Source organism: Notamacropus eugenii, chromosome 4 (genome assembly GCF_028372415.1).
Source record: "Notamacropus eugenii isolate mMacEug1 chromosome 4, mMacEug1.pri_v2, whole genome shotgun sequence".
NCBI classification, from domain to species: domain Eukaryota; kingdom Metazoa; phylum Chordata; class Mammalia; order Diprotodontia; family Macropodidae; genus Notamacropus; species Notamacropus eugenii.
In genome coordinates, this window is record NC_092875.1 from 319,019,677 (window position 1) to 319,038,764 (window position 19,088).

General features: G+C 34.6%; 1 protein-coding gene across 18 annotated transcripts in view; it reads left to right on the forward strand.

Moving 5' to 3' along the window:
- Positions 1–19,088, forward strand: part of RNF180 (ring finger protein 180) — a 285,964-nt gene that overhangs the window by 166,768 nt on the left and 100,108 nt on the right. Inside the window, exon 5 of one of the 18 annotated variants that reach the window (XM_072605059.1) lies at positions 16,019–16,197. The exons of the other annotated variants lie outside the window; for them this stretch is intronic. Within the exon in view, the coding sequence (XP_072461160.1) occupies positions 16,019–16,033 (15 nt within the window). The 3' untranslated portion in view covers positions 16,034–16,197. Of the gene's footprint in view, positions 1–16,018; positions 16,198–19,088 lie in introns of those variants that run through there. 18 annotated transcript variants of the gene reach the window in all.

The following is a 19,088-nucleotide window of genomic DNA, read 5'->3' on the forward strand; positions in this document are numbered from 1 at the left end:
TGACACATATATAACCTACACTGAATTGCTTGCCTTTTCAGTGGGGATGGGTAGGGAGGGATGGAGGGAAAGAAAGTGGAATTCAAAGTATTAGAAACGAATGTTGAGAATTATTATTGCATATAATAGGGAAATAAGAAACACAGGGAATGGGGTATAGAAATTTATCTTGCCCTACAAGAAAAAGAGAATATGGGGATAAGGGAAGGGGGGGTGTGTGACAGAAAGGAAGGCTCATTGAGGGAAGGGGTAATCAGAATGCAATGTATTAGGGGGTAGGGGAAGGGAGAGATGGGGAGAAAAATTGGACATGTTACAAAGTGATGTAAAAGCAGTTAGTATTAAAATAATTGGCTGAATTAATTACTGAGACTAAATCAGAGACATCTTTAGTTTGGGGAAATGAATTTTAGTCCTGAAGGTAGGTAACTTCAGGTCAAATTTGGCATTGATGGAAAAATTAAGGTTTTAATGGTAAATTTGATTTTATGATTGTTATTTAAGCAAGAACTAGAAGATGCATAGAAAGGTATGTAAGCCACTTAAAACTTGCCTCAAAAGATGTTCCTTAGCCAATGTGAAAATATAGTCATATCTGAAACCTGGTTATTGGAACTTGCTATTTTAAGATGCTATGGGAACATTAAGTAACTGTTCTTCTGAGTCTGACTCCAGGTATGGATAGCAAGAAAGGCGGTCTGAGATACTGGTATGAACTGAAAAATGTGATTTCATGGGAAGGGTGGGAGAGCAGCTGTTCAGCCTGGGCTGAAGTAGAATTCTCCTGACTCAGTTTCTCCACTGACACCTGGCAGACTCTAAGCCTCACTGAATGCAAGTTGACAATCTACTCCTATCTGGAACTGACATGAATTTGGGAGATATTGTTTCCCTGCAGTGTCCCTACTCTTAGTGCCAATTTCCTATAGTCAAAAAGTTTGTAAACTTAATACCAGATCTATTAAATTATAGATTGTTAGTAGGGGAACATCCAAGGTCAAGTCTAAAATTAAGCTAGTAGGCTTAGGACTTTAGACCAACAACAATAAGTTAGGGTCCTTTAATTCTTAGTAATAGTGTGGAGACAATTAGGTCAGGGGCTTATGAAGTTAGCATACGTAGTTATTATTTGTGTCTTAGTTGGTTAATGTTTAAAAAAATCCATTTGTGGTCTCTATTGTAAATGCTTTAAAATAAATATAAACCTGACCAAAAATTGGAATTGTGTTATGTGATATGAACTGTGTTAAAAATGAAAAATAAATAAATAAAATATTGATCTTTGTTCTCTGAAATCACTGAGCATTTTTACAAATACAATCTTTCCCAAATATTTTTTTCAAACAAAATTTTTTTTCCAAAGCATGTATGGTAGTGGCCACCTCTATGCACTTTCTGTCCAACTGCATGCTGTCCTTTGGATAGTAAATATAGTTCATGTTCTTCGGTTTTCCCATGTGGATTATTAGTCTGAACTCTTGATGTGGTTATCTATCTCATTTTTAAGGCTTTGCATTGATCTAGAGCTTAATGCCATCAACACAATTCCATCTCTAGGGAGTTTCTCTTCCATTTGGAATGTTCTTTAGGCAGCCTTTTGAACAATAATAAACACCTTTGACAAGTATACATTTCCCTATTTTCTTACTCACTTGATATGTGTAGTCAAGGAAGCATCAAGCAAGTTTTATTTTTTTGTTGAATCTTTCACAGAATCGTGTGTGATTTTAATATATGCAGTGTAAATACCTTGTTAGAGGAGAGCTTTTAAGGTGATATTTTGTTCTGCTGAATCAAGTACTTTTTTTAATAATCAGTAGTCAATAAGCACAGTGAATATTCTCTATTTCACTTTTCCTTCAATCGTCTTCTGCTACAGAATATTCTTAGTAAAATCCTGACTGTTCATTTTCCATATCTTTATGAAGTATAACTTGTATGTTGCTTATTTCCAAAAATTTTCTGAAGATGAAAAAGTAGACGTATGAATTGTTAGACATTAACAATTTTGATATTTATTTCTATACTAACCTTCCCTTTTTAAAAATATAATGAGAATCATTGCTTCAGTGAACTTAAAATTGTGTCACTTCCTTGTTCCCTTACTATAAATATGAAGTGAGGCAAAAAGTATACAGACCTTCATCATGTAACTTGGTTTATTTCACTGCTTTTCTTCTCTCTGTTTTCTTTAATGCTGTTTCTATTTCTTTGTGAAGTATATATATCAGGGATTGTAACATTACAGATTACATGTGATAGCTCTACTGTTATTTATAGAGAGAATGTTTTGTGATAGTAATATTGGTATTTCTTTTCAATTTTTCTAATGTTTATTCTTCTAGGCTCATCCTTAAATGTTCTTAGGATCATTTGGTTTAATTAGATCCCTCGGTAAAGTTTCTACAAGCTTATCTTTTTTTTTCTCCTGTTTACCACTCTTTTATGAGATGTGATGGCTCATTCTCCTCCACTATTATTATCTTTAAAATTTTGCAAGTGAGTTCACATTTTATACCTATGTCAACTTTGGCTTCCGTATCCTTTTTTGGCAAATAGATAAAGTTTTTGCCAACCAAGATGATCTCTACGCCTTTTGGATTCCCCGTTGTAGCAATTAATTGACATTAGTCAGATTTCTTTAGGAAAAATGGTAGTCAATGTCTGTTCTTTTGTCAATTTCATATTTTCACATTATACACAGTACAGTGTATATACAACAGTATATACTTTGGGTATATACAGTTTTCCCACCCTTTTCTGTAAACAAATTAAACCAAAAAGCTTCTAGATTTGTGTGACACGGAGAGACTTTATTAAAGTAATCAAATAAATAGTTAGACCCTATGATTTCTTAGCTCTCAAAAGAAATATATAAAGAATTAGTTTTTCTCAGTTGAAGAAATACTTAACAATACTGAATCTTTTCCTGTTTTTTAGATATTGATAGAAGTTGTATATTTTAAATGCTTCCTTGATAAAACAATGATGTTTAAATAGTTAATGAGTTTATTTTCAATTTTATTCATTTACAGTTCTTTTATGCACAAATTTGTATTTGATTGTTTCAAATGAATTTCTTATTAATATTAATAATTATAAATAAATTAATAATTATAATAATTCTTATAAATATATAATAGAGAGACCATGCTCTCTATTATAGCCTAAAGAACTAGACTAAATCATGTGTCTTATGTCCTTGTATTTGTGACTACTAATATATGTAACATAATATCTAAAACGCCAGGCACAATTGAGAGAAATTAGCTTGGATTACTTTTTCTCTCTTACAAATCAGAAAAGTTTCCCTCATAGGGAAGGTTAAATCTAGGATCTTGCTTAGTGCATTGAATTTAATGAATAAAATGTATCCCTCAGTTTAATGTACTGATCAGTTTAAAAGATTTAATGTGTTTTAAGATCCTATTCAGTTGTTAATTCATTATAAAACTCAGCTTGGTAATTGAGAAGGTGGCAAGGGGTTTCAGATGACTAGGGGATCTTAGGGTTTCAAATTACTAGAGGAAGGCTCCATTTGGTAGAGATTTTAAGAAAAGCCTAGTTATCTTTAGGGAATTACTTTGATACAGTTCTTCAGTCTAGATGGTGGGATTACAGGAGAGCCTGTTTAAGATTTAGACACTGAAATAAATGACCTGCCTTCTTCACAGGATCTATAGGATCACTTGGGAATCTTACATATTAATAATTTAGTGTTTCTTCCTTTGGTAATATCCAAGGATGAAAAACTTCCCAATTGTCTCCTTAACATAGCTATATTGTTCATGATTGACAGTGACGTACTAGAAAGCAAAAACTGGCAAGTTGATGATTTACATTAATATAGACCATAAATCAGATTGTGAGAAAAGAAATAGAGATTTTGCTTCAGAATACATTGTAAATTATAGGTAATTTAAAATTTTAGAATAGAAAAAAATAATACATTTTTACTTGTTTGAAAAAAATTAAACATAATAGATTCTTTACTTTTCATTGCTGTATTTAAAAAGAAAACTAATTGCTAAGTACTTTGTTTCTCGCTCATTTTTATTTTCTCACATCCTGGAAGATACAAAAATTTCCCATGGCACACATAGTAAGACATGGAGGTAGGGGAAACTGTGGAAATCTTATTTAAAAAATTTACAAGGGTGTTTGACTAAAGAGAAAGAAAGAAGTATGGGGCAAGAAACAGAGAAGGGGGAAGAGATAGGAAGAAGAGGAAAGAACAGTTGTGTTGGAGATCTTTTGAGCAAAGATAGCTATTCTCTTCTCCTCTTTTCGTGTGTGTGTGTGTGTGTGTGTGTGTGTGTGTGTGTGTGTGTGTGTGTGTGTGTGTGTGTGTGTAGTTGTAGTCAACCCTGCTTGCTCTATTTGGGTCACCTGGGTTCCTACACTGACCTTCATTTCCTAGGCTCCAGTGGATTATTGAGGCTCACAGTGCTTGATCTTCAGGGTCTTCTATGGTGTTTCAGAAAAAAAATAGACAAAATGATGCTCTTTTCCTGTTATTTAAAAAATAAGAAAAATTCCAGCTACATGGAAATTAAAGGACTGTTTTGTCAAGATTTAACAAATTAATATAAATATCATTTTTGAGATCATATATATGTATGTGTGTGTCTACACACACACACACACACACACACACACACACACACACAGACAGACATATAAAATAAGTTGTGGTAAGGTCCTCATCCTGGGTCTAGAAACTGTGAAACCCATTTTTTTCCTTCAGTACCACATATCTGAAAAGTTATCATTTAGAAAAATGTTCAAGGGTTATACCAAAACACTCATAGAAACATCACCTGTTCTCTCTAACAGTTTGTTTTGTTTGAGGCCCAAGTTTAGCCACACCTCCTTCACGATACCTTTCCTAAGTATTGGGTCAAAAACCACACAGTTCTTTCTTTTCTTTGAGATTCTCTAGGATGATATTTACTGTGTAACACACAAATCATACTTAGATTATGTACCATATTTTTTCTCCCTTAACTTTTGTCTTGTCTTTTCAATTAAATTCTAGGGTTCTCTAAATTAGAGCATTTTCATTATTTATATCCCCACAATGCCAGATACATAGCTACTTAATAAATACCTATGCACCTTTCTTAATTTTTCTGAGTTTTCAACAGGTTAAGCAACACAGCTCCTACTAGTAAAGTAATTCTATAGTGACTTAAAAGTACTGCTTTGAATGTCAAGGATTTGACTAAGAAGCTTCTGTGTATAGTCAGGCAGTAGATCAGAACTCTGGTCTTCCTTCTTTCTCTAAAATGATTCATCTTAAACAGGGAATATTGGCCATACTAGCTGCCAATCTGTAACTAACTAATAAAAGTAAGAAACTGGTAGGAAAGGAAATCTTGATACATGAAAATAATAAAATTTCAAGTTAGAAAATTTTAGCTCAAATTTAGTATAATGAGGGTATCTTCCTTTATATAGATTCTATTACCATTGTGCTTATCTTTCCTGATTATTCCCTGAGAGACTATTTGATTTTTTTAAAGGTAGCACATGGTTTCTGCACAAGCATAATAATAATTTTCTTAACATTTAGGAGAGACAATTTCATCAAATTGTTTCCATTAAAATAGATGATTCCATTTGTGTTTTTTATTTCATGTGACAGATAAAATAACAGAGTAAGAGACATATTTTCAATGTTCCCTGTACTATAAGAGGACTTTTCAGGACACTTTCTAGTGCAGATAGAAGTATTATCTGTCTGTAGAATTTTTGGAACTTTCCCTTTGAATGTGACCTGCATTACAATCATTTTAGAATTTTGGCATCTCTGTGAACTGTGTAATTTTTATAATACATTGGTGAACTTGATATTTATTAAACATGACTTTTCCAAAGCCACATAGATAGTGATAGAACCAAGGTTATAATTCATTGTATTAAATACTGTCCAGAGTCTAAAACTCCCTTAGGTAGTAATTTAGCTGCTTTGGGAGGAGCCTGTACTCTTTCAGGGCATTAGTATACCATTTTATATACCCTACAAGGTCGCTTAGTAGCAAGGCAAATGAAATGCAGTGTTTTTAACTGAGGTTTGAGTAGGTCACATTTTGTCAAAACTTGTTAATCTTTTTTATAAAGAATAATCACTTCCAATTATCTTTAAAGCATTTATCTCAAAATATGACATAGGATTCTCTAAGGCCTCAAATATTTTCAAAGATTATTTCCCACATCTTACATGAATTAGAGGAAGTCATCCATGGTCTCTACTCAATCTCCTTCGCAAGGTCTTCAGATTTGTTTCACTCTCTAAGCATGGGTGTACTCCAGGTCTCTATCCTGGGTCATCTCTTCTCTATAATCTTTTTCCCTCCCTCCCTCTCTCTCTCTCTCTCTCTCTGCGTCTCTATCCCCATCCATTTACCCTAATATTCCTTTCAAAATATATTCAGCATCCATCCCCTTCTCTTACTCACGCAGCCCTCATCATCTCTCCCCATGGACTATTGTAATAGCTTCTAATCTCTCTCTCTGCCTCCTGTCTCTCCTTTAATCCTCCACACAGCTGCTAAAGTGATATTCCTAAAACAGAGCTATAACCCTTTATCTGCACTGTTGAAGAAACTCCCATGACACCCTCTCACGTCTAGAATAAAAGACTCCACCATGTAGTTTATAAAACCCTTCCCTGACTTCAGCCTCCATTTCCAGACCTACACAGCTTACTCTCAGTCACTCAGAGTTCTGGCCAGACTGGCCCTGCTTACTATTACTAATCACAGCATTCCATTGCTGTCTCCATGCCTTAGAACAGGTAAGTATGGTGTGTTATTATTATTAGAACGTTTAGGATGCATTTTCTTCTTAGCCTTTTCTTGTAGAATCCCTAGTTTCCTTCAAAATTCACTGTAATTATTGCTTCCTATAAGAAGCCAATTCCCCAGCTGCTAGTGCTGTCTCCCTAGAAATTACTTTGTACATGTTTTTCTTTAATTTTCTAAGTATATATTTGTTTATTCCCAATAAAATGTAAGCCCTTTGAGGGTAAGGACTCCATTTCAACTATTTTATGTCTGATTCCTAGCCTTGTAAGACTTTCACTTGGTAGGTATATAATACATCTTTATTTGATTGATTTGTTTAACCACTTTCTGTGTTCCTAAAAAGTAGTAGTTTACAATAGTTTGAGGAAATAATTTGTAAGAGTTTGAGAGAAAAATAAGTCCGCACTTTGGCATCAGGGAGGTCACAAACAGGAATTAAGCAGATGTTCAAATAGAACACCTTCTACCTCGCCCTTTCTATTCTTTGTTATGTGACTTTCTTACTTTGTTTAAAGTGAATAAACAAATTCTAAGACATCACAAATACTCATGTTACAGAAATATTCTAATGCTGAGTGTAATTTATTTTATATTCTTTGTTATTTATTATATTCCATTAATGCAGTAATGAAAATATAATTAATAAGTGCTCACCTAAGTTGAGTTACTAACAAGTAGTTTATCTTTTGGCCATTATGGCATAATTTATCTAGACAGTATATAGAGAACTAATATAAAAATGAAACCTTTAAATAAAAACACAATCTATCAATTTCTCTAAACCTAATACCAGAATAATACAAGCCAGTATGGCCAGTAGATCTTCTATGATGGATTTACAGGAGGACATGAAAAGAATTACTCAGTGAGAAGTTTCATGTCATCATTGAGAAATTAAAAGCTTTCCCTTCCTCAGTAAGGAGGTTTCAGCATTCAGTATACCTTTAAATCCCTACCAGTTGCACTGCACTGGGTATAAAAGTGAAATAATATCTGCTCTCCAAGAGATGATATTCTACTTGGGATGCAGCATGTTCACTGATAAATAAATGTTGGGTAGATACAAAGAAATATCTCCCTTGTAGAAGGAATTAAAAATCTAAATGGGGTGATGAAACATATATGCAGACTAAAAGGTATACATAGAGATGTACTAGCAGCTATGATATCAGATGAGGGAGATAGAAGCTCTGATTTTTTTTTCCTTTTGGAATGATTTTATTCCATGGATATATTATTTCTCTCTACCTCTTGCCCCACATTGAGCATCTTTTTTAAAGTAAGAAAACCCTCAAAATAGATACACAGAACAGATAACCATATCGGACATACCAAAAAATGTCCATTCTGAATTTTAAATCTGTTGCCTTTCTGGGAGGAGGTGGGTAAAGTGCTTAATCTGCAGTCTTCTGAAGTCCTGCTTTATCATTGGATTGACCCAGCTTCTCAAGTCTTTCAAAGATTTACAATGTCATATATACATACATAATATTTGTATTACTTCATTCTATATCAGTTAATAGTAGTCTCCCAAGTTTCCTTTGAAACTGTCCATTTTGTCACTTTTTTATGGCAAAATAATATTGCATTACATTCATGTACTGTCTTTTATTTTAGCTATTCTCCAATAGGTGGGCACTTCCTTAGTTTCTAGGGTTTTTCTGAATTACAAAAAAGAACTAATATACATACTTTTCTGTACATTTTATACAGAAGATCCTTTTCCTCTTTCTTTGATCTCTTGCTTATATGCCTGTTATTTTTATTGCTGGATAAAAGGGGATAGACAATTTAATTAGTTTTGAGGTATGGTTTCTTTGGAATCATTGTAGAAGTAAAATATGCTTTTGGCTCTGTCTTTAATGAGATGAATAGCAACTGCTATCTTTTGTCAGCATTTATTAATATTATGATAAGTGGTAACTTGGGGGCAGAGTGATAGGGAGACAGGGATGTCGAGAAGCCGAATTTTACACACAATTCATAAAACAAGTTCACATATGCAAGTATGTGTCTATGATTAAATGAAACAAATATATATTCATTCTAAGATGACATTAAACGTCAGAATTTTTCTTTCAAGAATTTCAGAAAAGTATTTGAAATAATTAAAAGCACCTGAAAGGTTTAAGTGTGAGTTACATTTTACAGCATTGAACTGTGAAAACCTTTCATGATTTTATAACTTATTCTTATAGTTTATAATTCCAACAAAGATAAATGTCCTCTATTCTTTAAAAGAAAGAAGAATCCAATCTTGAAACTGCAATAAAGTTTCCATTGCAGAATTGTGATTAGTACAAAATCTTTCAATGCAGCTTTTTACTACGAAAGATTTGACTGCTTTTCACCTAAACAATTTGTAGATGGAAGTAATGAGAACAGTAGGAACAGCACTCTTTCTGTATCAGCTCTTTAATTAATAAAATATTTCATTTTTACAAATTGAACTAAAAAATGAAAAGGTAAAGCTATTCCAAGTCAGTATGTGACCTGACTACAAATGCTATGAGAAAAGTATGCAAAAGAAATATTAACTTATTAACTCCCAAATTAGTGCTCCCTTATTTTCAAAAAATATATAATTAGTGTTAAAATGTCTTTTTGTAGTTACCTTTAACCTGTTAGATCATCTTTAACATATTATTGACTAGGCCCCCAAATATGTCTTCTTATTGCATCTAGGCCCCATGTAGACTAAAGCTAAAATTCAGAAGTAAAAGGTTTGTAAAACATTATCCATGTGGCAGTGACTTGGTACCATAACATAAAAGAACATCAGAGGCAGACGTTGAGGAGAACTGCTACCAAGAATCCATAAAGAAATGAATTTCAAATAAGCAGCATTGTTGTTTGCCAAATGGAAGACTCAGATTTGACTCCTTATCTGGTTTCCTTTTTCCATCATTCTACTGGAACTATACTCTCAAGGGTCTTATAATTACCAATTCTAGTGGCCTTTTCTCATTTCACATGTTCTTTTGCTTCTCTAGTTCATTTAACACTGTTGTTTACCCTAGTATTCTCTCTTGGCTTTTGTGGCATTAACTCTTTCTTCTCATGATTTTCTTATTATTCATTCCATGGCTTGTTCACTATTTCATCTCATCTCCTTAGGTAGGCTTTTCCCAAATTTCTGTTCCCTGGATAATTTCATACATTTCTATGCCTTTAATTCACATCTCTATAGATACCTCTAGCCCTGAAACTCTTAACTGCTTATTACACAGCATTGCTAGATGTCTCATTGGTACCTTCCAATTTAGCATATTTAAAATTGAATTAATATTTTCCCTCCAAATCTGCTCTTGTTCCTGACTTTCCTGTTTCTGTTAACAGTATTGCCCATTCACCTACATGCTTTAAATCTGTATATTTTCTTTGATTCTTCCTTTTTCCTCACCTCTGACATCCAGTCAACTGACAAATCTGATTGACTCTTTAGTATCTCTTACAGCTCCATTACATTTGACTTGTAATGTTATAGTACCCTTTAAACAAATGCCTCGTCTGCCTTCCACAACTACTACTCTCTCCCTTGATCCATATTTTATACCATTGCCGAATTAATTTCAAGGACCTTAGCATGTTAGCCTATTTCTGAAGAATTTGGGATTTTGCTCTTGCTGTTTCCTATTCCTGGTCACCACATGCTGCCCCCAACATCAAAATTCTACTTTTCTTTTGAAGTCCATCTCTAATATCTCTTCCTTTATGAAACCTTTCCTGATTTTCTTCCTGACCAATATGACTAGTCCTTCACACACCTCAAAATAAAACTGGATTTTGTTCAGTGGACAAAGTTGTGGACAAAATTTTCTCAAGGCTTAGGTTCAAATCATGCATCAGTACTTCCTATGTAATATTTTGCAAAACACTTAAACTTGTATGAACATCAGTTTTATCATCTATAAAATGAAGGAGTTGGACTTGAGTGCTTCTAGTTCTTCCAGTTCTAAATTTATGATCCTGTTATTCTCTTAATATTCATAGTACTTTGTACTTCTGTTATGGCCCTATCTGTATTTTAGTTATATGTGTTCCTATGTCATCCTCCCCTTGCAAGATTATAAAATTCTTGAGGTTAGAAACTGTGGCTTATTCATCTTTGTATATTTGGCACATAGTAGGTATGCAATAAGATTTGTTTAACCTTATGCACAAGTAAGAAATGCATAGCAAATTGACATTCTAAGACCGTTACAACCTATTTTATAAAATAAAATAGTAAAGTAGAAGAAACTAGCAGCCACTATGTAGAGACTGACATCAGACCCAAAATTGTTAAAAAGAAGTTTGATTCAAGGAAATTTTTATTCTTGTGATTGATAAATAAGGTAAGTTAAAATAAAATTGTGATCCACAATAATCTATGTTATTTTTGTCATTTCCTATATTATCATGGCTATTTCTTTTTTCCTTAGCACTTTCTTCTATCTGTTTTCCTTTTCTTTTAAAACTTTATAGGTAGATACACCTTGCCAGGCTTTTATTATGATAGTCCTCAAATTTTTAGGTTATACAACACACTACAAAAAAATTCAAGGTTAATGTGCCCGGTCTGTTCTTTCTCCAGATCCATTATTATCTATTTGGCTGTGTTCAGTTTTATTTCCAATTTCCTTATCCAGTCACTCAAAATAAATTCCCTATATCCCTCTAGATTTGGCCAGTCTCTTATTTCTTCCTGAGAATTTTTCTTAGATTCTTTCGAAAAAGAAAAGAAAGGGAAGCTTTACCAGTTTGAATCATGACATAATCAAAGAAGCTGAAAATGATGGTTGTAGTCATTTAGTTCCTAAGGAATTTCTGAAATTCAGAAAAATATAATTATAAAGCTATAAATGCCAATTCTAAGACATTATATATATTTGTACTGTCATTTTTTCAGTTGTGTATCACTCTTCGTGACCCCATTTGGGATTTTCTTGGCAAGATACTGGAGTAGTTTGCCATCTCCCTCTCTAGTTTAATTTTACAGATGAGGAACTAAGACAAACAGGATTAAGTGACTTGCCCACGGTCACAAAACTAGTAAGTGTCTGAGACTGATCTTGAACTCAGGTCTTGAACTGGACTGAACTCGGGTTCAGTGCTCTAACCACTGTGCCATATAGCTACCCAATTAAATGCCATTAAATTTTTTTAACATTAAACTAACACCCTTTATCTAATATTAAAAAATGAGCTATTACATATAAATACATTTTTCAGATAACTCAAACATATTCCTTTTAATTTCTGAGGCTTGACAAAAAGTAACATATAGCATCCTATTCGTCATCCCAAACATGAATGACCCTAGCAAAGCCAGAAATAGGTGACAATAAATCTACCTCTGTAATGAGTATATGATTCATCTTTCCTGAGATGGCCTTTTGAGGTATTTGTAAGGGAAAGTGATAAGGCAGAAAATGGACAGAAGTGGTCTGTGCATACCTTGCTCTGAAAATGAATAGGAGCTAGGAAAAGCCTGCTTCTTTGGAAAATAGAAATCTAAACATAAAAGCAAAGCTTAAGACATGCAAATATGTCTACAGCATAGAAGGTAAATAGAGGCAGTGTAAGATTTGGGCCTTTTGAGCTAATTCACAGTCTATTAATACAACTCTTGTCCTTCATTACACAGTATAAAAATATTTGCACTCAGATCTGTCATGGGGAAAGTCTTCTGTGAACCTTTTAACCATTATACGATTACAAATTATCATTATGAAAATCAATTATTATAGTGTGCTATGATGTTATGATGTCCATAGAGACCACTGTTATATAAGACTGTCTCCTCTTATCCTATGAATGTTTACCAACACAGGTAAATTTATTTGAACAACTGGAAAGAGCTACATAATGATGTTTCATCTCCCTACTTTAGAATGTTAATAATACAAGTGTTCCTTCAGTCTTCATAGTGTATTCAGGAAGGAAGGAAAGACTGATCGTTTATTAAACTCCTGCTATGTGCCAGACACTGCACTAAACATTTTACAAACCTTATCTCATTTGATCTTTGCAACATTCCAGGAAATAAGTGCCATTATACATTTTACAGTTGAGAAAACAAAGTGAGCTGCTAGGTCACCACCTCAGATTTTCAGCCCAGGTTCTTACCACCACCCCATTCTCACTCCTTTTCTTTTTTTCTCTTTCTTAACTAATTTGTAACTTTTTGTAAGAAGTTTGGCTTTTAAGATGTTCAGAAGTTAACCCATGTAATTTGGGAGGCTTTTCCTGATTTGTAGTTTTATAATGAGAGCTCAGAAACTGGTTTACCCCCAAAACTATTCTTTTGGTCACTCTGAGTTCCAGATAAATTCTGAAAGACATAAGGCTAGTGGAGAACTAGAATTTTCCTAACTGATGTATAGTTATTTTCCTACAGCATCGTTCCTCTGTCAATATCTACGAACCTATTCTGTCAAACAAACCAAACAACAAACTAGAAGCACAAGAATGAGTAGCTTCCATGGTAACATTTGTGACACCATTCAGTGTGCTATTCTGCAGTTAGAGTTGAATCTGGATTTTAATTACTGGCCTTGCTTTCAAGGGATTTAATTTCAGGTTCAGACTTGGCTGACTGGAAATAGATGATTTTCCATTTAGCCTTGAAAATTAAAGTAACAAAATATACCTAATAATTGAACAGTTTTATTTTGTGAAATTATAGATTGTTTCTGCTTAACTTTGACCTATTTTCTGCATCATATATGTTAATAATGCCCAAAAAGTTGAGAATATTTTAGGCTACTTTTAAACATTTCTACCCTCAGCTTAATAACTGAAACAGTAATTCTGAACAGCCCAATAGCAATTACCACAACGGATATTTTTATGACTATGTCAGTTGTGAATTTGAATTATGTTTAACTAATTCCCAATTAGTCAAATATCTGTTCTGTGCCATCTAAGAACAACACAAATAAACATAATAATATAAGCATGTAAGCATAACATGAATTATATCCATTGCCAAAACAGATTTTTCATGAAGCTATTTAAGAGTCACCTTTCTGTCAGCTTCTGCTTACTTGTCAGTAAGCAAAGCAACAAGAAATTGTAAAAGCAATCCTTCAAATGAAATAATGTGTATATTTGATTTAATTAAGGCTCTGTGCATCACTTAGCACTTTGAGCTGAGCCAAGGGGACTCTTCAGGCCTCAGGCTTCTCCACTTCATTCAGCCTTAGTAAAGAGGACTTCCTGGAGAATGAGGACCAAGCTGTTTAGAGGGAGGGGAAATACTTCAGCTCACTTAGTTCTTGGGACCTCTACAATGGTTAAACTAGCAAAGCTTCACTTTCAGACCACTCTGGTCCTTATCTGGCCCAGGGAAAGGGGATTCCTCAGAGAATAGAGATGATTGGATCTCAAGACTATTGCACCCCAAAGAGAGTATCCCCTATGATACAGGGATAAAAACAAAACTATCCCTGCCCTCAGGGAATTTACTTTCTACTATAAAATCCTCTGTGCAACATGAAGTACACTATGATATAAGCTACCATTATTATTAGGAAGTAGAAAGAGTGTTGAATTTCAAGTCAGACAACGTGAACCTGAATGATTCTGGGCAAGTCATTTTACTTCACCATCTTCATTTATTCATCTGTAAGATAGGGGTCATAGTGCAGGTACTTTATACTACATATCTTTTTTCGTTGCTGGGTCTTAACAGGTTTTAAAGAGTGAAATCGCATGTCGTGCTGGCTTCTTACCTTGTAACAGATGACATGTTAAGAGCTGAAAATAGATATACTTTTCAGCCTCAGTCTTACTGCATCTACATAAATCAAGACAAATGGCCATATTCTGATTCACAATATTCTCATAAAACATTGTGCAGTTACTAGGAGAAGGGTTAAACTGAATCCCTAGGCATATTCCTTCAGAATAATGGAAAGAGAACAGCATTCTATTTTTCTGTGTAACTAATGTATTTACTCACATAGTCTTCATGCTTCCATTTCATTTTGAGAGTTGACAGTGTGCCAGGGGAGTTGCAGAGATCAAATATGACATTCCGGTCCTCACTGGGGACAGGGGGAATAGTTTGACAACTACCCAGATAACATCCAGTCTAATCTAGCAGGTATTTATAAAGTGGAAGACACTCTATTCAGTGCTAAGGATACAAAGATGAAAGGAAAAATAGTGATAAGTGCAAAAGAGAAATGCAAAACAGGTCATTACAAGAGCAAGAAGAGAGAATCCTCATCTTCTGAACAGAAAATACAAGTCCTCATGGAGGAGATAGTATTTAAATTATGGATTAAAAAGCTGTTCTAATTTCACTAATTTCACAAAGAGAAGGCAGAGGAGGAGGACATTTCAGTCATGGAAACAGTGTAAGAAAAGGCCCAGAGACACATGTGAAAGCGTGTGATGACAATATCTTTGACAGATAATCCCGTGTGAACAGAACATGTTGCACAATAAGGACAGTAGTGTGATTGAAGGAAGGGTACATTGATTTCAAATTGGAGTTTGAACTGAAGTATTTTTGCCACGGTGAACACACATTTTGTATTGTCTGTCACTTTCAGATAAAAATGGTATTTTCTCCAGTACGTTTGGTATTTGTTGCTAATTTATCCCTGATTTCCAAAATGGAAGGAGATATTTTTTTAAACTAGTATTCAATGATTGGTAAGATTTCAAACAGCATCTTTGTAAATGTCAGAGATTGGGTTGGTGGACATGGCTTATGACAAAACCATTAAACTGTGAGTTTTGCCATCATAGAGCAGTGTATTTAAGTCCTGTATGTGTTGTAATATTTTGAGAAATTTAGAGTGTAACAATATTTCTTTTGATGGCATTCTCAAGAAAGCATTGTCCTTTCAGAGTAAATGTTCTTAATTCTCTAAACAAGGCACCACTAAAAAGAGAATATGTAAATGCTACCTTTTGCTTTTCTTTTTGTAGGAATGTCCTAGATGAACACAAACCATCATGGGTCATTGCCATTTCTTCTGTGAGAAAGACTAGTTACATAGCTGGAATCTTTACTTAATATTTCATACTTCAAGTAAAAGGATTCTTTTAATTTATTGTGCATATTTATTGAGAAAGCAAGTGAATCATGCAGAGCTAAATTTCCAAAAGCTCTTAATGAGATAAATATGATAACCCCTAAAGGCAATAATAGGGTTCAAATAATAATAATCTCCTTTGAAGTTTTAAGTTTCATATGTATGTCCCAACAGGTGTCATCTAATTAGTACATCGAAAGCACAGAGGGATTAATCAAGCAGCCTAGCAAAATAAAGAGACTAAATAACTTTGTGTCTTATGACCTGGATAATGTGAATACTGTTATCTGCAAACACCCAGCAAGCAAAATTCTTGGGACTGGCCAAAAAATGCTTTGAACTAGGAATCAGCTACCTTTCCAAGATGTTTGACAAGTCTTTGCATACTCATCTAATAATAATAATGTTAATAAAATCAGTATTTAATATTTACATATTTATATTAAATATTTGTTTAATATTTATTATATAAATATAAAATATAAATTTTTATTTATATTAAATATTTGCTTAAGATTTATTTAAAATACTTATATGTTTTATGCATAGTACTTTTGATGTTACTTCTGTTGATCCTCACAACAACTCTGTAAGGTAGGTGCTATCCTTACCCCCATTTTATAGATAAGGAAACTGAGCCTGAGAGAGATTCAATCATTTGCCCATGTCACATGGCTACTAAGTTCCAAAGCAGAATTTGAACTCTGTTTTCCCCATCTCCAAGTCCAGTGACCATCCACTGTGCTACCTAGCTCAATGATGTGGGGGTTGATGGAAGTGTTGTATAAGAGCCACAATCCACTTGTCATCCTTAGAAGCCACCATAGTTTGAGACATTCACTGGAGTCTGAGACTTCTGGAAACACCAGATGGCAACAGCCAGCCTCTTGTCGTCTCACCCATTGTTCTCACCTTCCTCTCATCTACCACAGCCACTTTAAAATAGGGTTAACCTAAATACATAAGTGAAACCCAGCTACAATATACCTTCCATATGCAATTATAATTTTATTTTTTTAAATTTTTTTTCTGCCAGCAAGAAAATACCTTTTTAAAATACAAATACTCCAGGGAGAAGTCGCATCAAAACCAGTTATCACCTTCTATCCTGAGTGTTGGAAGGGACCTCAGAGGCCATCCAGTGCAATAAGTCTAATACATTTTCTACATGCTGACATAAAAGGCCCTGTAGTTTTGGAAGAAAACCCTTGTAGTTTTTCTTCTCTAGGCTATCCAGCTCCATTATTTAATCCTTATATGACTTGTCTTCAGTCTTTTCAATCCAGACCACACTCCTCTCTGGACTGTATTTTGAAACTGCCCTCCATAAAACATATCTCAAACTGAGCACACTACTCCAGATATGATTTGACCATTGTAGAGTAGACTGGGACCATAACCTCTGGACATTACCTCTCTACACAGTCAAGATTTCATGAGGTTTTTGGCTGCCCCATCATTTCTTTTTTTTTTTTATTTAACTTTTAACATTCATTTTCACAAAATTTTGGGTTACAAATTTTCTCCCATTTTATCCCCTCCCCCCCCCCAAACACCAAGCATTCTAATTGCCCCTGTGACCAATCTACTCTCTCTTCTATCATCCCTCTCTGCCCTTGTCTCTGTCTTCTCTTTTGTCCTGTAGGGCCAGATAGCTTTCTATACCCCTTTACCTGTATTTCTTATTTCCTAGTGGTAAGAACATTACAGTTGATCTTAACACTTTGAGTTCCAGCTTCTTTACCTCCCTCCCTTTCCACCCCTTCCCTTTGGAAGGCAAGCAATTCAATATAGGCCAAATCTGTGTAGTTTTGCAAATGACTTCCATAATTGTTGTGTTGTATAGGACTAACTATATTTCCCTCCATCCTATCCTGTCCCCCATTACTTCTATTCTCTTTTGATCCTATCCCTCCCCATGAGTGTTGACCTCGAATTGCATTCTCCTCCCCATGCCCTCCCTTCTGTCATCCCCCCCACCCTGCTTGTCCCCTTGTCCCCCACTTTCCTGTATTGTGAGATAGGTTTTCATACCAAAATGAGTGTGCATTTTATTCTTTCCTTTAGTGGAATGTGATGAGAGTAGACTTCATGTTTTTCCCTCACCTCCCCTCTTTATCCCTCCACTAATGAGTCTTTTGCTTGCCTCTTTTATGAGAGATAATTTGCCCCATTCAATTTCTCCCTTTTTCCTCCCAATATATTTCTCTCTCACTGCTTGATTTCATTTTTTTTTTAAGATATGATCCCATCCTCTTCAATTCACTCTGTGCACTCTGCCTTTATGTATATGTGCGTGTGTGCATGCCCCATCATTTCTATTGCACTGTTGCAATCCATTAAACCTCCTGCTGGGTCTTTTTATGTAAGTTAAATTTAGCCATGTCCCCCTGTGTTCTAATTAGTTTAATTTTTAAAAAATCTGGATGAAGGATTTTAAGTTTATCCCAATTGAATTTCATCTTATTAGAATCAGCCCATTATTCTAGACTGTCAAAATCTTTCAGAATCCTGATTGTTGTCTGATCCCTCCCAGCCTTATGATGTCTGCAGATTTTTTATAGTCCGTCTGTTAATTGTCTTTGGTATATTATATCCCTTTACAGAATCACAGAATCTCAGATTTAGAAGAGATTTCAGAGGTCCCTCAGTCCCATCCATAACTGTCCAGAGATTCCCTTTATACCAATTAGTTCAGGTAATCCAATAATGGCTAGGGTGACCATCCTAGTTGTACTTGTTGTGACCTGGGTTCTGGGGCTGGAAATTTGCCTGCCATGCTGGGGCTGGAGGCCTCACAGCTGGCTTTCTGTGCCACTGGCCTGCTGAGGCAGAACTGTGGGGCCTTGGTTGCTGACCTGTGTCTCCCACTGGCTTGCCTGGACATCACCTATGCTGGACTGTGCTGACCTTTCCTGAAGTCCTTGTAAGTTATCTTGGGCTGGAAAATTGTTCTACTTCATCTTTTTGTGGATTCTGTCTCTCCAAAATTCATTTAGAGCCTTTATTTAACATTGTTTCTGGCAGAAGCTGAGGAGAGCTCAGGTAACTTCCTGATTTCTCTCCACCATCTTGGCTCTTTCAAATATCACTTTATTGAGTAACCTCTTATATTTTAGATTATCTGATTTGCCATATTTTTGTAGGCAGTTGTTTCAACCCTCCCCTTTCATTTAAAGTGTACATCATGATTGCATTTGTAAGATTCCAGAGAATTGTTTTTAGTCTTCATTGTATTTTTTTT